The following is a 22,126-nucleotide window of genomic DNA, read 5'->3' on the forward strand; positions in this document are numbered from 1 at the left end:
GGCTTTAGAGAAATGCATACAATGTAACATGAATGCGATTGCAAATCGATACTTCCTATTTTTTTATTCATTTTTACGGGATGTGGGCTTCTGTGGCTTGGCCATTATTAGTTGTCCATCCCAAATTAGTTGCCCATAAGAGGTTGGTGATGAGCTGTAGTCCAGTAGGTACAGCCACTGTGCTATTAGAGAGGGAGTTCCAGGATTTTTACCCAGCGACATTGAAGGAACAGCGATATATTTCCAAGTCCGGATGGTGAGTGACTTGGAGGGTAGCTTCCAAGTGGCGGGGTCCCCATGAATCTACTGCCCGTGTCCTTCTAGATGGTAGTGGTCGTGCATTTGGAAGGTGTTGCCTATGAAGCCTTGTTGAGATCCAGCAGTGCATCTTGGTGATGGTACACACTGCTGCTGTTGTGCGTCGATGGTGGAGGGAGTGAATGCTTGTAGAAGAGGTGTCAATCAAGTGGGCTGTGTTGTTCTTGAGTTCTGTTGGAGCTGCATTCATCCAGGCAAGTGGGGAGTATTCCATTACACTCCTGACTTGTTCCTTGTAGGTGGTGGACAGAATTTGAGGAGTCAGGAGGTGAGTTATCCACTGTAAGGTTCGAAGCCTCTGACCTACTCTTGTAACCACAGTATTTATATGGCTAGGCTAGGTCTAGTCAATGCTAACCCCCAGGCTGTTAAAAGTTGGGAATTCAGTAATGATGATGTAATTGAATGTCAAGGGCCATGGATTGATTCCCTCGCATTGGTGATGGTCACTGTCCAAGTCTTGCTGCATTTGCACGTGGACTACTTCAGTGTCTGAGGAGTTACGAAAGGTGCTGAACATTGTGCAATCATCAGCGAACATCCCTAAATCTGACGTTCTGTTGGAAGAACGGTTATCGATGAAGCAGCTGAAGATGGTTTGGTCTAGTACATTGCTCTGAAGTACTCCTGCAGTGATGTCCCAGGACTGAGATGACTGATGTGCAACAACCACGACCATCTTCATTTGTGCTAGGTATGACTCCAACCAGCAGTGGGTTTCTCCCCGATTCCCACTGACTACGATTTTGCTAGGACTCCTTGATGCCGGGCTCCTTGATGCCATACTCGATCAAATGCGGCCTTGATGCCAAATGCAGTCGCTCTCACCTCACCTCTGGAATGTGGCTCTTTTATCCATGTTATAACCAAGGCTGTAATGAGGTCAGGTATTGAATAACCCTGGCGGGACCCAAACTAAGCATCAGCATTACTCGATTTGATCCAATTTATACTAGACTGGTGCTCGGTCTCTCCACCTGTACCTTGAGGGATTTTAGAATCCAATTGGTGCAGTAAATACACCGTACTTTTTCCAGGTGAATCATTGTATGGCAGTGGAATGAGATTTGGAGTGGTCTACCCAGCGAAGCTCGAAATACTTTTATTTTGAGATGGTGGAGGCAGCGGTTAACACTGAGGGACTGGGACTGAGATGATAATTAGGATCTGGACTTGGTTTTTTTGGGATGGGAATATTTTTCTTATTGAGGGTTTCCGACTTGGATTGGGGGTTTGTTTCTGTCCTGTAAACGGAGAGGGGGTTATTTACATGTGTTTTTGTTTTTCCTTATGGGTGTGGTGTTTTTTGGTTTGAAGGAGGTGGGTTTTGGGCATGTGGGGCTGAGTTACTGAGAAGGGGGGGGGGGGGGTTTCAGGCAGGGGTTACCGCATTAGTAAACAAAGGTTGGTTAATGAAAGGGAGCGTGGTGAGGAGAGGGTCGTGGTCATTATCGCCTGGTTGAACAGGTTTTGATTGACCTGGGAGGTGTGAAGCCGAGGGGGAGGGGATCGAGGAAGTTTGGGGGGGGGGGGGGGGGACAACACACGATGACGGTAACAGAAGGATGGGTGGGTCTGGCTGGATGGGCGAGGATGGGGTAATGGTGATGGCGGATAGGAAGGGGGGGGGGCACTGAGAGACCCCCGGGGATGGTGAGAGACTACCAGTCAGAATGGTGATGTGGAATGTGAGGGGGTTAACGGGACAGGTGAAAAGAGCGAGAGCTTTTGCGCATTTGAGTTTAAAAACTGATGTGGTGATGCTGCACGAGACCATCTGAGGGTGAAGGACCAGGTGAGGCTTGGGAAGGGAAGAGTGCGCCAGATGTTTCATTCGGGCTTGATGATAGGGCTCGGGGAAGTGGCGATTGCGGTGGGTGAGCGGGTAAGGGTCCAGATGGCGAAGGTGGCGGAGGATCAGGGGGGCAGTAGCGTGATAGTTACGGGCGCATTGGAGGAGAGGTTGGTGGCAGTGGTAAGCGTATATGCCCCTCCAGTTGGGATGATATGGGGTTTGTGAACAGAACACTGACTGCCATTCCGGATCTGGATATCCATGAGTTGATAGTGGGGGAAGGGATTGGAACACAGTGCTGGAGCCGAGGGTGGACAGATCCCAGCCGTGCTTGCTGACCTGGTTCGGGGGGAAGGGGGTGGCAGAGTCATTGGGTGGGCTAATGAGGGAGATGGGCGGGGTATTTTGTCCCATGGAGATTTTTACACCTGAGGAATAAAAGGTATTCGCTTTTCTCCCGGTGCACAAAGTATTCTCAAGGATTGAGTTTTTGTGGTGGGAAAGGCGCTGTTGGCCAGAGTTAATGGGGCAGAGTATTCGGCAATTATGATCTCGGATCACAATGCGCATTGGATCGATTTGGTATTGGAGAAGGGGGCAGCTCAGCAGCTGGGTGGAAGATGGATGTGGGGTTATTGGCAAATTGGAACTTCTGTGACAAGATAGGGAAGGTGATTGAGGCATATGTGGGGTTCAGTTCCATGAGGGAAATCTCGTTGTTGGTCTGAAGGCTCTCAAGGCAGTGTTGAGGGGTGTGATGATCTTGCTTAAGGCCAAGGTGGATAGTGAAGAGAGGGAGGAATGCCAACAGTTGATAGAAGGGACTTTGGAGGTGGATGGGAGGCACGCAGAGGACCCTGACCCGGGACTCCTGACAAAGAGAAAGGAGTTGTTTGACCTATTATCGACGGGGAATGTGGTGCTTCAGTTGAGAAGGGTAAGGGAGGTTATCTATGAGTACGGGGAGAAGGCAGGGCATACGTTGGCAGGTCTGCTCCGTAGGCATGGTGCGGGACAATAGAGGGGAGTTGGTGGTTGATCCACCTTAAAGGTGCTGCCATTAAGGTTGAAGGGGTGCCTTCCAAAGGTGATTGGGAAGGATCAGATGGAATTCGGGGAGGGCAGACAGTTGTCATTGAATGTGAGGAAGCTGTTGAATAGAAATAGAAATAGAACGATACAGCGCAGTACAGGCCCTTCGGCCCTCAATGTTGCACCGACATGGAAAAAAAACTAAAGGCCATCTAACCTACACTATGCCCTTATCATTCATATGCTTATCCAATAAACTTTTAAATGCCCTCAATGTTGGCGAGTTCACTACTGTTGCAGGTAGGGCATTCCACGGCCTCACCACTCTTTGCGTAAAAAACCCACCTCTGACCTCTGTCCTATATCTATTACCCCTCAATTTAAGGCTATGTCCCCTCGTGCTAGCCACGTCCATCCGCGGGAGAACGCTCTCGCTGTCCACCCTATCTAACCCTCTGATCATTTTGTATGCCTCTATTAGGTCACCTCTTAACCTTCTTCTCTCTAACGAAAACAACCTCAAGTCCATCAGCCTTTCCTCATAAGATTTTCCCTCCATACCAGGCAACATCCTGGTAAATCTCCTCTGCACCCGTTCCAAAGCTTCCACGTCCTTCCTATAATGAGGCGACCAGAACTGTACGCAATACTCCAAATGCGGCCGTACTAGAGTTTTGTACAACTGCAACATGACCTCATGGCTCCGGAACTCAACCCCTCTACCAATAAAGGCCATCACACCATAGGCCTTCTTCACAACCCTATCAACCTGGGTGGCAACTTTCAGGGATCTATGTACATGGACACCGAGATCCCTCTGCTCATCCACACTACCAAGAATTTTACCATTAGCCAAATATTCCGCATTCCTGTTATTCTTTCCAAAGTGAATCACCTCACACTTCTCCACATTAAACTCCATTTGCCACCTCTCAGCCCAGCTCTGCAGCTTATCTATGTCCCTCTGTAACCTGCAACATCCTTCCGCATTGTCTACAACTCCACCGACTTTAGTGTCGTCTGCAAATTTACTTACCCATCCTTCTGCTCCCTCCTCTAGGTCATTTATAAAAATGACAAACAGCAACGGCCCCAGAACAGATCCTTGTGGTACGCCACTCGTAACTGAACACCATTCTGAACATTTCCCATCAACCACCACTCTCTGTCTTCTTTCAACTAGCCAATTTCTGATCCACATCTCTAAATCACCCTCAATCCCCAGCCTCCGTATTTTCTGCAATAGCCGACCGTGGGGAACCTTATCAAACGCTTTACTGAAATCCATATACACCACATCAACTGCTTTACCCTCGTCCACCTGTTCAGTCACCTTCTCAAAAAACTCGATAAGGTTTGTGAGGCATGACCTACCCTTCACAAAACCATGCTGACTATCCCTAATCATATTATTCCTATCTAGATGATTATAAATCGTATCTTTTATAATCCTCTCCAAGACTTTACCCACCACAGATGTTAGGCTCACCGGCCTATAGTTACCGGGGTTATCTCTACTCCCCTTCTTGAACAAAGGGACCACATTTGCTATCCTCCAGTCCTCTGGCACTATTCCTGTAGCCAATGATGACCTAAAAATCAAAGCCAAAGGCTCAGCAATCTCTTCCCTGGCTTCCCAGAGAATCCTAGGATAAATCCCGTCAGGGCCCGGGGACTTATCTATTTTCACCTTGTCCAGAATTGCCAACACTTCTTCCCTACTCACCTCAATGCCATCTATTCTAATAGCCTGGGTCTCAGCATTCTCCTCCACAATATTATCTTTTTCCTGAGTGAATACTGACAAAAAGTATTCATTTAGTATCTCGCTTATCTCCTCAGCCTCCACACACAACTTCCCACCACTGTCCTTGACTGGCCCTACTCTTACCCTAGTCATTCTTTTATTCCTGACATGTGGTGCTTTCTCTGGCACATAGAGGTGGTGGTGGCATTAGATGCAGAGAAGGCTTTTGATTGGATGGAGTGGAGTTATTTGATGGCGGTGTTGCAGAATTTGGGATTGGGGCGAAGTTTGTGTTGCTGTTGAATAAGGAGTCAATGGCGAGCATGCATACGAATAATATGAATTCAGGGTAATTTGCATTGCATCGGAGAACGAGGCAGGGGTGCCGTATGTACCCCCGCCCCCTTCTGTTTGCATTGGCTATAGAGCCCTTGGTCATTGTGCTGAGGGGCACAGAATTGTGTGTGTCGGGGGGGGGGGGGAGGAAGGTTTGAGCATAGGGTGTCCTTGTATCCGGATAGCTTGTTGCATATTTCGGAGCTGAGGTCCTCGGTGGGGACCTAATGGGTTTGCTTCAGGTTTGGGACATTTTTAGGGTATAAATTGAATTTAAGGAAAAGTGAGTACTTTATGGTCTTTTCTCCAAGAGTCACTGCGGGTTTGGGGGATGCCATTTCGTTTGGCAGCTTCTCACTCCTGGGGTGCACTTGGCCCGGAACTGGGCAGGGCTCCGGAAGTTCAACTTTGCTAGCTTGATGGGGAGAGTGAAGGGCGACCTGTTGAGGTGGGACAATCTCCCTCTGTTGTTGGCGGGCCAGGTACAGGCAGTAAAGATGAATAATTTACCGCGATTCTTGTTTTTGTTTCAGTGCCTGCCGGCTTTTTTCTCCAAGACATTTTTCAGGGGGTGTACAGACTGACCTAATTTGTCTCGGTGGGGAAGGTGGTGAGGGTAGGGAAAGTGACACTGCAGAGGGAACGGCAGGTGGGGGTGGGGGGTGGGGCTAGGCCTCCCGAATCCGTTGTATTGTTGTGCGGTGAATGCTTAATTGCTCTGTTTTAATAACCTTTGCTCCAGAGTCGCCAGGTATCTTTCTGATACCACCACGAGGTTCAAAGCCAAGTGCTGATCAATAACTCAATACACCAGTTAGTAAGTTTCAAATCAAAACACATTTATTATACACACAGTCAATCACTACTCATGCATAAAACTCTACTTACTGGATTATCACTAACACTAAAGGCCGATACTTAGCTTTTGGAATGGCCCACCAGGTCAGAGGAACAATGGCCTTTGTCCGGTTCTGCGTCTGCGGGTTTCAAGCTGGTATGGAATAGTAGCTAGGAGCGCCTATCTCATAGCGTGTGTTGACTGGAAACTTACTTGGTTGGTGCAGCTGCTAGGCAGGTCTCTCCTTGTTGAGAGTCACGGTCAAGAGTTCTTTTGAGCTGCTTAGAGAACCTACCAAGAAGGATGAACTGAACTTGGGGACTCTATTTTATAGTCCCCAGGGGTTTCGCGCCCTTTTGGGCGGACCCCGGACCTGGTCCCAATTAATTAGACCATGTCCCAATCATTTCAATCGATTTCTCCAATACTGGAACTGTTCCCTGATCGCTGGGCGGTTCCTATGTGTCCGTTGGCCTTCCTTTGTCCTGGCTCCCGCTGGCGCCGGGGAGTCTGGTTTGGTCCCTTCAATGTATCTAATTGTTCCTGGGGATTGCTCATTAATATGTAGATGGCTACTGGTTTCGGTTCTGTCTGGGTTTTGCAAGTCTTAATACACAGGAAACCTTGCACCTGCTTGTTTTTCTGTGCCTGGCCAATTTTCCCTGTATTCTTTGTGGGCCTCCATTTTGGAATCGGGAAGTGGCCACCCCAGGTGGCTACAGAATGTTCAGGAATGGAATAAGAAGGTGGGTGAGGATGGAGGCAGACTCATGTTGGTAATCAGAGTTGTGGGCGCCAGCAACAGCGCAGCTCCCGATGGCCTGAGGGAAATATTCCATGAGTCTAGTGCTGATGGCCACGCTGAAAATCTGGAGGCAGTTTCCTCATACCAGCCGTACCAGCCTCCCCGGACAGGCGCCGGAATGTGGCGACTAGGGGCTTTTCACAGTAACTTCATTGAAGCCTACTCGTGACAAGCAATTTTCATTTCATTTCATTTTATCATTTTGAGTTGAAAGTGGGGTCGGGGAGGATGCAGCTCAGGGAAAATCACAGATTTCAGCCGGGAAGGATGGATGCGAGATTCTGGGGGTGGGAAGAGAAGTGGGTTAAGGAGATGAAGGATATGTTTCTGGGTGGGTGGTTTGTGAGCTTGGAGAAGCTGAGCAAGAAATTTGGGTTGACACGGAGCAGAAGTTTCAGGTATATGCAGGTATGGGACTTTGCGAGGAAGGTCATCCCAACCTGCCTGATTGCGCCTCCCTCCTTGTTGGCTGAGGCAGTGCTATTAGCAGGGGGTTGGAGAAGGCGTCGTCTCGGTGATTTATGGGAGGATTTTGGGAGGATAATGGGGCGTCTATGGAGGGGATTAGGACAAAGTGGGAGAAAGAGCTGGGGTGGCGCTGGAGGAGGGATTGTGATGTGAAGTGCTGCAGACGGTAGAGATCTCAACATTGTATGCAAAGCTCGGGCTGATACAGCTGAAAGTAGTGTACATGGTGTACCTTACAAATTCTAGGATGAGCAGGCTGCTCTGGTGGTTGGAGGATGTCCATGAGCCATCTGTGAGGGGCGCTGTGTACCATGTACATCTGTCTTGGGCCTGCCCAAAGCTTGAAGGGTTTTCGAGGATGATTCTGTGTTCCATTTTGGGGGTTCTGCTTGTGGATGTGGATTCCGGTCCCCTAGAAGCCATATTTTGGGGTGTTGGACTGGCCGAAGTTTAGTGTGTCGTTGGGTGGGGGGGGGGGGGGGGGGGGGGGGGGGGGGGGGGGGGGGGGGGGCTGTGGCTGTGCTTGTTATTCATTGTAAAAACTTTGTAAATTTGGAATAAAAATACTGTTTAAATTGTGAGGAGAGAGGTCACCACCTCCGTCTGCAGCCCCAAGCCACAAACTGGGGGAACACTTGTTAAGCAGCTAACAGAGTCCTCCCAGTCCTCATTCCATACTGACATCACAAGAAAAAATGCGCTTCTGTCTGCACAGGGGCATTCGTCTCGCTGTTCTGACCCTGTGTAACATTTGCCTGAACCTCAGCTGTTAGTGGGATTTATTTTTGAAAATCATTGGCGAACTTAGTTAGTGGAATGAAAGTTTTCTAAATTTGTTTGTACATCCATTCATCAATCGGTGATGTGGGAATCGTGTAGATTTTTGATCTTGCAGCTCGTACACACATGGATCTACTCGATGCCTCTCCCGTTTGATGTCGCTTTACTCTGATGTTCCTTTATTTCTGATGTTCCTCTTGCTTTCACTTTGGTCTTTCGTCTCATGCACCTCTTGGGTTTGGTTGACTTTGACTGCCTTCTGCGTTTGATGTTGGTTGATTCTGTGCCTCTTGTGTTTAGATATTTGTCTGTTCTGGCATTCCTCTTGTTTGTTTGATGTGCTGCATGTTAAAACTTCATTCCTGTGATCATTAATTTTCCCCTCACATGACCCACAGCAGAGTCGTGCCTTCATGGGATCCTCCATGTCTTTCTGACCCTCTGTTTATCGCCCATTGAATGTGGAAACCAGGGTTCAAAGGAGGAATAGCAGGCTTAAGATTGTGTCCTCCACCAAAGTGTTACAGAGTGAATAATGTGCCTTGTGTGTTTATAAATAGGCAGAGATTCCTGATTTGATCTGAATATCCAACATGATCAATATCCTGGGAATTATTATTGACCAGAAACTGAACTGGACCAGCCATATTTACACTGTAGCTGCAAGGTCAGATGTTGGGAGTACTGCATAGAGTAACTCACCTCCTGATTCCCCAAAGCCTGTCCACCATCCAAAAGGCACAAGTCAGTGTGATTGAATGCTCCACTTGCCTGAATAACACACTCAAAGCTTGACACCATCCAGGACAAAGCAACCCACTTGATTGGCAACCCATCCACAAACATTCACTTGCTCCAGCATCGACAGAGAGTAGCAGGAGTGTGTACCATCGACAAGGTGCACTCCATAAACTCTCAAAGACTCCTTAGCAGCACCTTCCAAACCCATGGCCACCTTCATCTAGAACAGGGGTGGGCAAACTACGGCCCGCGGGAAGGTCTTTATGCGGCCCACCAAGATCAAGTCATAAAAAAAAATTTAATTTTTTTTTATATAAGGTTAATGGGGGGGGGGGGGCTGTTGGGTTACTGGTATAGGGCGGATACGTTGACTTGAGTAGGGTGATCATTGCTCGGCACAACATCGAGGGCCGAAGGGCCTGTTCTGTTCTGTGCTGTACTGTTCTATGTTCTATATGAGGCGCCCAGAATCATAACCGGGTGAAGCACCATTTTTGAAAAGTAGAGAAAAAGAGGGCTAAAGGCAGGATGCCGCCAGGGGAAGCGCTGAGGTATATGCCGCCCGCTAATTGGTTACAACCGGGACTATTAATTAATATACTATGCGGCCCTTTAAAATTGTGAATTTCTGAATGTGGCCCTTGCACGGAAAAGTTTGCCCACCCCTGATCTAGAAGGACAAAGGCAGCAGATATGGGAATAAGTTCCTCTCCAAGCCTCTCACTCTCCTGACTTGGAAACATATCTCCATTCCTTCACTGCCGCTGGCTCAAAATCATGGAACTACGTCCCTAACAGCACTGTTAGTGTAACTACACCACATGGACTTCAGTGTTTAAAGAAGGCAGCTCACCACCACCTCCTCAATGACAATTAGGGATGGGCAATAATGATTTAGCCTGTGACGTCCACACCCTTGTGAATTAATTTTTAAAAAATTATCATCTCCTCTTCAACCTGCTTCTGAGATCCCTGAAGACCTTCTAATTAGTTGGGGTACAGGTCATTGTGCCTTGATTCTCTTGCTTTCCTCATACTGGTACAGTCAGCAAGTGGTTGAGTTGGAACATGAGGTGGGAAGCCTGGAACCCCTTCCGCTGCAGTCACAGGCTGACCCTCTCTCCGAGCGTGACAGAAACCCTGGGCCAAAGTAAAAGAGAACATCTTGGTTACTGGGGATGCAAGGATTAATAGGTTTTTTTTTTGCAGATTGAGGATACAGTGCGACACAAAGGTGGTCGGTTCAAATCCCACCATGAATGATTGTGAAATTGAATTCATTAAATTAAATAATTTGTGGCTTAATACCAGAAAAGTAAACATGAAAACAGCTGTTTTATCGCAAAAGTCAGACTGGATCACTGAAGTCCTTCAGTAAGGAAGCCTCTCTGTACATTTCTCCAGTTTGGCATAATGGGGTTGATGACTAGATGCGGTAACGGAGGCAAAAAATAACATCGTCATTCGATACTTTGGTAAGGGGACTGTGGATCTGTCTTTCCCATTGGATGATCTCATAATATTCTTTCTTATCTTTGTGGAGCAGTACGAGATACAATAGCCGAGTTAGAAATCATTGAAATTTAGTTATGCCTGTGGTGCTTTTCTGGAATTGTTGGGAAACCGTTTCTTGTTGAGGAAGATTATGTATTTGCAATTTGTTTTCGTTTCATCATTCTTGATGGACGTGTTCAGTGAAATTGTATGATGTGAAAGTGCTCGATACAGATGAGATATCTTTTAATTACAGTAACTAGACTGTATTGGGAGAGTGTTTCCTGCTGAGCCATTTGACCCGTCTCCCTGTGAAGCCCCATTGCCAGTTGTACAGTGGAACATCAGACTTCAGATTGGTAAAGTTCACAGTGCTGCAGCTTTTGTGCTCTTCAGTTCCTGCGTCACAGTTCAGCTAAAACCAAGGTAACTGGGACAGTTCACGGAACCATTGTCATCTCACTCAGACAGCCCTGTTGTAAATGGAGCTGTTGGATGTGAAGCTGACCTAGAACATTGCACTGTAATCTCCAGATTCTGCAGCAATAACTATTCAGAATGAAACCCGTGTTCTTGGAGACTGTTGCCAGGGCCAAGCTTCACATTCTGGAATCTGCATTGTCTCGAATTCTTTAGCTCTTGATGTTTATAAATGCAGGACAATAAAAAGAAGAATTGTTCAATCCTTCCTGCAGACATGTTTCTCATGGGCCTTGGCATTTTCGGTTCCCTTCAAGACTGGTGCAATTTTATTGTATGTATTCTTCTTTGTCAACTTTCCACACCATTTGAGTTTTGTTTTCTGGCCTTCATGCATGACGTACTTTGTTTTTTTTTTCCCCCCCTCTGCTTTGTGTTGATGTAATATGACATTAACACTCTCCCAGTCTGAGAGCCTTGTTTTATCAAGTCTGTTGGATGATGTTTTGAGGGTCTACACAAACCTTTCTTCAGATATATTGGGTTGCTGGTTGGACATTGCTATTAATTACGTGTACCTGGTTGCACTTTTTTAGTTTGTTGTTACCTTGTTTTATCACCCTTTCTCTTGAAGATGACAATTTATCTTGAAGAATTGGTCCCACGGGTGCTGGAAGCTTTCTGGTCTGCATATATGGACTTGGATATTAAGTGCCAACAGATTGCTGAAGTTGGAGAAGGCATTGCAGCCAAATCTGACACTCTTCTCATTGATATCCACGTTTTCACTTTCCATTACTAGAATAAATTAACAACCATAGTGATTTAAAAAAAAAAAATTTATGGGATGTGGACGTCGCTGATTAGATCAGCATTTATTGTCAATCCCTAGTTTCCCTTCAGAAGGTGGTGATGAGTTGCCTTCTTGAACCATTGCAGTGAATTTGGAGTGTATCATATTGGTGGAAGACTAACATCTGGGATCCTAGGGACTCCAGAGGAAACTGAGATGGATCATCCACCTGGCACTTCTGGCTGAAGGTTATTGCGAGCCTAAGCCTTGTCTTTTGCGCGTATGTGCTGGGCTCCTCCCTCATTGAGGTTGGGGATGTTTGTGGAGCAGTATAGCAGCTATGTCCTTCAGGAACCAGCTAACTCAGTCTGTCGTGGTGCTACCGAGTCACACTTGGTGTTATGCACCCTCTCCACCCTCAGTGCTTCATCCAAGTGGTGTTGAACATGAAGGATTACTGATTCAGGCACTGATGTTGGCTGGTATATGGTAATAAGCAGGAGGTTTCCTTGCCCGTGTTTAACCTGAGACTTAATGGTGATCAGAGTCGATGTTGAGGACTCCCAGAACAATTCCCTCCCGACTGTTTAACATTATGCTGCCACTAATGCTCGGTCTGTCCTGCTTGTGAGACAGGACATACCCCCAGGAATGGTGATAGTGGTGTCTGAGACATTGTCTGTAAGGGATGGTTCAGTGAGTATGACTGTCAGGCTGTTGCTTAACTAGTCTGTGGTTATGCAAACTCTCAACCTCTATCTCCTTATCTCTCACTTCTCCAAAGCTGAGGACAGTTATCCCAACTGCTGTCTCCCCACTCTTGACCCAATTCAGCTAAGTCAGCATGGGACAGAGAGAGATTTTCTTGGTCTCGACAGCTCAGCACCAAATGGGTGCAATTAGTCAATGGTTGATCCATTGATATTGGACCTTGGAACACAAATGTAAAGAACTGTTTGACAATAAACAGAGGTAGTTTTATGTGACTTATGTTTGTGTTGGATATTAGAAATAAGTTACAAATATAAGTGGGTTTAATGAAGTTTTTGTTTGTAAGAAAAATAAAACTCCAGCTATAGTCATGTGAAACAAATGGATTTGCATGTGTGGAGACTTTGGTTTTAGTTCAAACTGTCTCTATTGTGTTGAGAGAGTTTAAGGTGAAAGGTAAACAATAACTTGGTGAAAGAATGAGCCATTGCTTAGCAATTGGGGGATACCTTTCAGCAAAATACCTTGTGTTTTGGTTTAGCTGAACCCATTAGTGGAAGGAGCTAGAGTGGGAACAGCTCTCTACGCTTTACCAGAAGCACAATGGGCAAGAAAGCAATTCCCTGAAACTTAAGGATATTTTGTTCTCAAAACTAGGGAATGAAAGAGGAATTCCCTGGAACAGAGCAACTGATTTGGAAAAGGGTACAGTGTATTGAAGTTAAAGTCAGATCTAAAAAGGGCAGACATGATGAAGTTGGCTGGAGAAGTCAGCGATATCTGAAGCACACCTAAGGTTTTGATATCTTACTACAGTCTTTGAAGTACAAGTTGAAGCCATTACAAAGCAATTTGTGCGAGGATATCTGAGAGATTGTGTGAAGCTTCAAAGCTTGTGGTTATTCAAGATGAAGAAATATTGCAAGAAAAGTTGGAAACCCTGGAATTACATACTTGCTTGAAGCAGTTGAGGGAAAGCATTGTTTGAAAGAAGATTCTAAGGCATGTAACTTCAAACGTGGAATTTGGAAACACTCATGTTGAAGCTGGCGACCAGTGGGATATGTTGGCTCATGGTCTAATAATCATTTTGTAGGATTTGAGGAGAAATCCACAGAAGCTCGATTGGGTTGCGTCTGCCACTTTGTTTCAGAGTGGGGTGTTGTCTGATGACAGCTTGTTGGGATACAGGGACTGTGTTTACTGAGAACATTATAGCATAATATATATTTTGGAACTATGTTATCCTTAAAATCTGTTATGGTTCCAATTAGCGTTATTACTGGACGGGAAGATTCCAGAATGGAGCCCTGGCTCAGAAGACTGCAACTTTGACTTTTTTTTTTGCAAATATTGATGAACAGTTACAGGACTGCCTTATGTATGAAGATAAATGGAAGTGAAGTAGTGTTATAATCAAACTCTTCATGTTTATTTTTTTTATTCTGTTTTTTAAAAACGAATTGGCAGTTCTTGTGACTGTTCATCCCCATTTTCTGAAATAAAAGTACATACTACAGTCTCCTGAGCCAGGGTTCCATTCTGGGATTTTCCCATCCGTAGTAACGCCAACTTGAATCGTAATATGTTGGTCCTGGAAATATGAAATGAAAACAGAGGATACTCCACAGGTCAGGCAACATCAATGGAGATGAAACAGTTCATGTTTCAAGCCTGTGACCTTTCATCGGTCTGGGACCTTAAATGTGGTGACTGATCCTGAAATGCATTTCCTTGTAGTCTTTGTTTCATCACCGTGACTGCCTTGGAAACATCACTCCCCCCACCGCCCCCCCAAAATATCAACCCCCCCCCCCCCCCCCCCCCCCCCCCCCCCGCTATGACTTTGTCACCTTGAGGCTTGAATTCTTCAATGCTTTATGTCATCCTCCCCACTTCCATACTGCATAAATTGTCATTCATGTAGATTGTCACTGCTTGTTGAAAGTCCTCTAATTCCATTATCCCAGCCGGGTATCACCGGCTCCCCGTTCACATTCAAATGAATTTCACGTTGCTTAACTTTATTCTGAGGACATTGGTATACTGTACCTCTGATGTTCAGCCTTGTGTTCCAACTTGCCTATTTCATTGCTCAGACAGTGTTCCTCTCCCTGCTCCTCACACCAACATGGATGGGGGTCTGCTTTTCTTTCTGTTGTTGCTATGTGATTCTCACATTACTAATGTTGAACAGAGAATAGTGCTCCGGCAACGGAAGCTAGAGGTTACTAAGATACTTCTCAGCTACAAGCCGCCTTCATTTTCCCGCAGTGTATTTAGGACGTTCAACCGACCCAGTTTATGATCTGTGGAGGCTCCTCATAAACACTTAAGATAGGAGGGACAAATTCACCTGGAACAGAGAATTCTTCACTCCAACAGATATTTTCAATTGCCATTGAATGATGAATGTATTACATTGAATTATTTCTAAAAAGATGTGCCAAACTTCTGTTCCTTTTGCAGGAGTTGCTGCACTAACAAAGGAATTGAATGCCTGCAGGGAACAACTTTTGGAGAAAGAGGAGGAGATCTCTGAATTGAAAGCAGAGAGAAACAATACCAGAGTGAGTAAGACCAGTCAATCCCATTTCGCAGGATGGGTTGAAGGGATAACTGTTGTGACTCAACTGAGAAAGTCGTTGGCAGCAGTTTTAGACAAGTCTGTACAGGGAGAAGGTACAAGATCAGACGGTCTTGAATCTCTGTTAAGTGTACGACTAGTTCTGACTGCTGTTATAGTGCATTTTATTGATGGTATTTTTACGCTTCCCACTGCCATGAAACCGATCTTGAGGGGTTGCAAAGGCATCTCCTACTGATTTTTCCTCCTGTCCCAGTGTGCAAGCTTCTGAATTATATTCAGTACTCCCCAGAGTCGCTGAGATCAGGCATTTGGTGGGTGCTGCTGTTGATTTGGTGCTCTGCAGCTTCATAAGTTCAGAAGATATGGGAGCAGAATTAGGCTATTCAGCCCATCGAGTCTGCTTCGCCATTCTAACATGGCTGATATGTCCCTCATCTGCTACCTATGATGTTACGGACCTGGAGCTGGATTGCGAAATTAGCCAGAGCATCTCCTGCCTAGAACACATGACCTAGGAGCGGGAGAAGGCAATTTAGCCTCCTGAGTCTAACGCCCTTCAACCCATTACCATTTAAAAATCTGCCTAACTCCTCCTTAAATTTACTCACTGTCCCTGCATCTATCGCACTCTGGGGTAGCGAATTCCACAGTTTCACAACCCTTTGGGAGAACTAGTTTTTCCTCAAATCTGTTTTAGATTTGCACCTTATTCTCAGATAATGACTTCTTGTTTTAGAATGCCCCACAAGAGGAAGCGTCAGCTCCACGTCTACTTTATCCATACCTTTTAGCATCTTGTATATGTCAATTAGATCTCCCCTCATTCTTCGAAACTCTAGAGAGTATAGGCCAAATCTGCTCAATCTCTCCTCATACGACAAACCCTTTATCTCTGGAATCAATCTAGTGAACCTCCTCTGAACTGCCTCCAATGTCACTATATCTTTCCTCAAATAAGGGAACAAAACTGTGCACAATGCTCTGTGATACAATTTAGCTTGTCCTCTAAACATTCCACCACCTCCCTCTCTTTCTTGCTGATGACACTGTCTAATATTGTGGTAAAGATCTTTATGGATGCCAATAATTCTCAGTGATTGTGCTTCATGTGCGAGACTTGATTACAAGTTACTTGATTTGGGAGAGTGATTTATCAGAGCCAATCTCAACGCTGTCTTCATTCAGCATTGCACCTTGCAGCAGGTTGAGTATAATTAAAAATTGTGACATTTGTTTTTAGTTATTTAGCCTCCAATGACTCCTCAGCTGCCTTAATATACACGGAAGATTGAACTTCAAAGCTCCCTAGTTTGTGCGGTTCAGTGTCACACCGGACAGAGAATTTATCCATTGACCACTTGGATAAAAGGCAATGACAAAAATATGATGGGAAGTGACTAACTGGGTCAAGCCACCTATTTTGTACTGTATATTCAATGTAATTCTCGCGAAATATTTTGAAAAGTTTGCATTATGCTGTAATCTACTCTGGCAACTAAATTGGAAAAGTGTCAGGATGACCTTTTCAGTGTTCATTTTTACAGTTTCTTCAGGCAAAAAATCTGAAACATGGTTGCCTCTTCCTTGATCTCTACTACAATCCCAATGATGACTGAAGATCAAAGAGTAACTGTTTCTTCCTGCATGTGCTCAGGTTTTGCACATCACAGCAGCTAAACGGCCATTTAAAAGAAAATGTATTTCATTACAAACATGTATCAAAACAGGTTACAGCGAATAAACATACTTCCCAACAATCAACTATAGAGTCTGTACAGATTATTCCCCTTTTACACCCTTCCCCGTGACGAACAGCCCCTCAAATACGGTCACAAACATCCTCCACCTTTCTCAAGAGCCCTTAACTCATACTTTATCTTCTCTAATCTGCAGGAGTCATACAGGTCACCCAACCAACCATTACCCCCGGTGGTGAAGCTGAACGGCCATTTAATTGTCTGCTCTAATTTGATACCAGCTCATTTTACCTGCGTCTAACGTACTGTTAAAAGTCTTTGGGTGGGATCTTCTGGCTCTTCCTGCTGGCTAGAGCTTCCAGTCCTGCCGAAGGTGACCCACCCCCGTGACGGAGCAGGCAGGCGAGCAATGGCCATTGACTTTGGCACGACTGGGAAGTCTGATTTTGGTGCAACCAGAAGATCCCACCAATGATCAATGGCGAGTCACCTGCTTGGTGGTGGCGGGGGGGGGGGGGGGGGGGGGGGGGAATAATCCTGGCCTTTAACTTGTGACATCTTCAATATATTCTTTTAACTTCTTCTTCCAGTTTTTTTTTAACCCATTGGTTTAAAATGGGGAGCACGGTAGCATTGTGGATAGCACAATAGCTTCACAGCTCCAGGGTCACAGGTTCGATTCCGGCTTGGGTCACTGTCTGTGCGGAGTCTGCACATCCTCCCCGTGTGTGCGTGGGTTTCCTCCGGGTGCTCTGGTTTCCTCCCACAGTCCAAAGATGTGCAGGTTAGGTGGATTGGCCATGATAATTAGCCCTTAGTGTCCAAAATTGCCCTTAGTGTTGGGTGGGGTTACTGGGTTATGGGGATAGGGTGGAGGTGTTGACCTTGGGTAGGGTGCTCTTTCCAGGAGCCGGTGCAGACTCGATGGGCCGAATGGCCTCCTGCACTGTAAATTCTATGAAAATGCAATTATTGTGTTATCAATTGTTCTGGCCCATAACATGATAAATGAAAGAAGTTTTACAACACCAGGCTAAAGTCCAATCGGTTTGTTTCAAATCACTAGGTTTTGGAGCACTGCTCCTTCCTCACCTGAGCAGGGGCAGTTAAGAGTCAGCTGCATTGCTGTGGGTCTGGAGTCACATGTAGGGTTTTTAATGACAATCGACAATGGTTTCATAATCATAATTAAAGAGTTTTAATTCCAGATATTTTATTAAATTTAAATTTCACCGCCTGCCATGGCGGGATTTGAACCAGGGTGTCCATATCATTATCCTGAATCTCTGGATTACTAGTCCAGCGACAACACCACTATGCCATTGCCTCCCCTGAAGTAATGACCAAATAATGTATTATAGCAATGTCGGCTGCGGAATAAATACTGACCAGGACATCACGGGAGAGCTCCCCTGCTCCTTAAGATATGGTGCTCCGTGATCTTGTACAGGGCCTCACTTTAACATCCCAGCTGGAAAACTGCACTCGACCAGTGCGGCATCACTGCTCTGGAGGGTAAGCCTCGATTTTGAAGTATTTGGAGGGGGACTACTACCTTAGATGCAGGGGCAAGAGTGCTTCCTCTGAGCCACAACTAGAAGCTCATGGAAATAGGAAAGCTGGTGAGAAGTGTCGCACAAATGCCTCGAAGAAATATAGTAAGAAAATAAGAGGAGGAGGAGAATTAAGAGAGAAATAAAACACTTTTGCGAGGCTGACTGACGTTTGCATATTTCCATAATTCTCCTCTCTTAGTTTGGTACTCCTTTCTGTTTTTAAGATCACCTTGTCTTCTGCCTTGTTGGGCTTTACTGTACTTCTAATCAACCTCTTACATAAATATATAAAGTTGATATAGTTGCTAAACCATTCCAGCTAATCGTGATCCACTAACGAAAGCTTCATTGTCACCAAGGAAAGGGCATGGATGGTTAGTTTTTTTTTCTCTGTCTTCAATGGAAATTATCATATTTTACTTAATCGAAGATAACTCCACTCTTTGTTAGCTATCAAATTCTTGGACAACAGCAGCTAAAAGATCGACTTAAACTCTCCTTTTCCAATCTTCATTTGCTGCTGTATAAAACTTAATTTTACTCCCCAGCTTTAATTATGTCTTCATTCAGCCAGCTATACACTTTGTGCCCTATTCCAACTGCTGCTTTCAGCTTTTCCCACTAAATTGCTGATGATCCATTAATTAGTGTAATGGCCCAACTTTACTCATTATAGTCATCCTTTTTACAAGGTGGCCAGGTTTCTTCTGAGCAAAGCCTTTGATTTATTCTCACTACTTATCTTTTCTAGCTCCTACATACGAATGCGTTCCATTCCACCATCCCCCACCAAAAAAAATGATCTTGATTTTTTCCTTCTCTCTCCAGCTCTCCCTGGGCCAGTTTCAGGGGAGGCCTGCTACCATCTGCCATGATTCAGGCCTTCTTATTTCTTACTGCTGCCGGGAGACTTACCAATGGGTTAGTCTCCATTTTGTCCCTTTTCCACTCCTCCTCCTTACCACTAGATTAAGGTGGAGCCGTTTCACTGAGATGGGAGCCAGCTTCAACCACTTGGTATAAATAGACTCAGTTCATAGAATTCCATTGAAGTTACAGTGTAGAAATAGGCCATTCGGCCCATCGAGTTTGCACGGCCCTTGTAAAGAACCCTGCTTAAGCCCAGGCCATCCCAGCAACCCGCCAAAATCCTTTGGACACTAAGGGGCAATTTAGCGTGGCCGATCCACCTAATTTGCACATCTTTGGACTGTGGGAGGAAACCGGGGGCCCCTGGAGGAAACTCATGAGACATGAGGAGAACGTGCAGACTCCACACAGACAGTCACCTGAAGCTGGAATTGAACCTGGGTGATGCATGATCAATTGCACAAAGTCGAGGCTTTATTACACTCGGATGTGTGGCCTCCTGCAGCAGCTGGCGAAATGGCTGCTGTACGGGGAGCACACATATTTATACTCCGCTACTGGGCAGAGCCAGCAGGCAGGGACTATCCCCGTAACTGTAGTACAGGGCCTTACCATACATACCCTAATATATACAGCAGTGGTTACGACCAAACTGGAGCTGTGAGGCAGCAGTACTAACCACTGTGCCACCGTGCCATTTATGGGCACAAAAGCGTGTTCTGCTATTCTCCGAGGAAAAAAATATTGAAACACTTGTATTGTAACATCACTTTACCGAACCCACCACAATTCTTAGCTTCACCCGTTTCAGTTTCACCCGTTTTGCCACCCTTCAGCCACCTTTCAACTATTGAAGTCAGCTTCACTTTTCATTGTCTACTGTTAGCAATCGCACCCAGCTGGAAACCATTGCTGTTCTTTCACTATTACCAGCCTTCTTTGCCGTACAAATTTTTTGTGCATGGTAGTTTGTTTTTACTTTTCTTCATCACGATATATTGGGATCTGGATGATTGTACTGTGTTAAAGGTATTAAATTGAAATCAGACAAATGTCTAAGTATGGTCAGGATTAAAAGAGGGAAAGGTATTGCAAGACAGTTTAATCTATTTATTTGTCTGTTTGGGTAAAATGTATGCTGGATTAGATACAAATGACAATGGCCTTCATCCAACTTTCTGCTATTCAATCGATACCCCTTCCATCTTGGTAACATTGCTCTGTTTGTAGACCGTCAGTCCTACTCGCTCTCCCTTGCTCCCATTCTCGCTCATTCTCCCTGCTCCCCCTCTCTCGCCCCACTGCCCCCCTCTCTCTCTACCTGCCCCCTCTCTATCTTATCCCGCCTGCCCCCTGTCTCTCTCGCCTGCCCCCTGTCTCTCTCTTGCCTGCCCCCTCTCTCTCTCGCCCCGCCTGCCCCCTCTCTCGTCCCACTTGCCCCGTCTCTCTCTCGCCCCGCCTGCCCCCTCTCTCTCGTCCCACTTGCCCCCTCTCTCTCTCGCCCCCGCCCCTGCCCCCTCTCTCTCTCACCCGCCTGCCCCCTTTCTCTCTCACCCTGCCTGCCCCCTTTCTCTCTCACTCGCCCCGCCTGCCCCCTCTCTCTCTCACCCCGCCGCCTCTCTCTCTCTCTCGCCCGCCTGCCCCCTCTCTCTCGTCCCACTTGCGCCCTCTCTCCTTGCCCCGCCTGCCCCCCTCTCTCTCTCGCCCCGCTGCCCCCCCTCTCTCTCGCCCCGCCTGCCCCTCTCCTCTCGCCCCGCCTGCCCCCCCTCTCGCCCCGCCTGCCCCCTCTCTCTCTCACCCCGCCTGCCCCCTCTCTCGCCCCGCCTGCCCCTCCCCCCTCTCTCTCTCGCCCCGCCCCTGCCCCCCTCTCTCTCTCTCTCTCACCTGCCCCCCTCTCTCGCCCTGCCTGCCCCTCTCCCTCTCTCTCTCACCCGCCTCCCCCTCTCTCTCTCTCTCTCTCTCTCTCTCTTCCTCTCTCTCTCTCTCTCTCTCTCTCTCTCACCCGCCCGCCCTCTCTCTCTCTTGCCCCGCCTGCCCCCTCCTCTACCCTTCTCCCGCCTGCCCCTCTCTCTCACCCGCCTGCCTCTCCCTCGCCCCCCTGCCCTCTCTCACCCGCCGGCCCCCCTCTCTCGCCCCACCTGCCCCCCTCTCTCTCGCTCTGCCTGACCCCACTCTCGCCCTGCCTGCCCTCTCTCTCTCTCTCGCCCCGCATTCCCCCTCTCTCTCTCGCTCTGCCTAACCCTCTTTCTCCTCCCTCCCTCTCTCTCTCTCGCCCTCTGCCTCTCTCTCGCCCCTGCCTGCTCTCTCTCTCTCGCCCCGCCTGCCCCCTCTCTCCCCCGCCTGCCCCCTCTCTGCCCCGCCTGCCCCTCTCTCGCCCCGCCTGCCCCTCTCTCGCCCCGCTGCTCCCTCTCTCGCCCGCCTGCCCCCCTCTCAGCTGCCCCCTCTCTCTCTCTCGCCCCTGCTGCCCCCCCCCTCCCCCCGCCTGCCACCCACTCTCTCGCCCCGCCCCACCCCCTCTCTATCCGCCAGCCGCCCGCCCCCCACTCTCTACCGCACCCTCTCTCCTGCCCCGCCCACTCCGTCTCTCTCCAGCCCCGCCACACCCCCCCTCTCTCTTCACACCCCGCATGTCCCCTCTCTCTCTTCACCCGCATGTCCCCTCTCTTCTCTCTCACCCCGCCTGTCCCCTCTCTCTCTCTCTCTCGCCCCGCCTGCCCCTGTCTCTCTCTCGCCTGCCCCCCCTCTCTCACCCCCCCGTCGTCACCTCTCTCTCTCGCCCCGCCTGTTCCCCTCTCTCTCTCGCCCGCCTGCCCCCTCTCTCTCTCCTGCCTGCCCCCTCTCTCTCCTGCCTGCCCCCTCTCTCTCCCGCCTGCCCTCTCTCTCTCTCTCCTGCCTGCCCCCCTCTCTCTCTCCTGCCTGCCCCCTCTCTCTCACCCCGCCTGCCCCCTCTCTCTCTCACCCCGCCTGCCCCCTCTCTCTCTCACCCCGCCTGCCCCTCTCTCTCGCCCCGCCTGCCCCCTCTCTCTCTCTCACCCCGCCTGCCCCCTCTCTCTCACCCCGCCCGCCCCCCTCTCTCTCTCTTTTCCCGCCTGCCCCCTTCTTTCTCGCCCCGCCCACCCCCCTCTCACTCTCTCG

The 22,126-nt window shown here is 47.6% G+C and overlaps 1 protein-coding gene across 6 annotated transcripts in view; it reads left to right on the top strand.

Moving 5' to 3' along the window:
* LOC119978229 (liprin-alpha-2-like) overlaps positions 1 to 22,126 on the top strand; it is a 768,706-nt gene that overhangs the window by 517,746 nt on the left and 228,834 nt on the right. For all 6 annotated transcript variants that reach the window (XM_038819687.1, XM_038819682.1, XM_038819685.1 and 3 more), the window contains one exon: positions 14,748 to 14,848. Coding sequence is in view for 4 of the 6 variants with exons in the window: in XM_038819682.1 (XP_038675610.1) it covers positions 14,748 to 14,848 (101 nt within the window). In the remaining 2 variants the exon portion in view is untranslated. The remainder of the gene's footprint in view (positions 1 to 14,747; positions 14,849 to 22,126) is intronic.

The sequence above is a fragment of the Scyliorhinus canicula genome, chromosome 15 (genome assembly GCF_902713615.1).
Source record: "Scyliorhinus canicula chromosome 15, sScyCan1.1, whole genome shotgun sequence".
In the NCBI taxonomy this organism is placed as follows: Eukaryota; Metazoa; Chordata; class Chondrichthyes; order Carcharhiniformes; family Scyliorhinidae; genus Scyliorhinus; species Scyliorhinus canicula.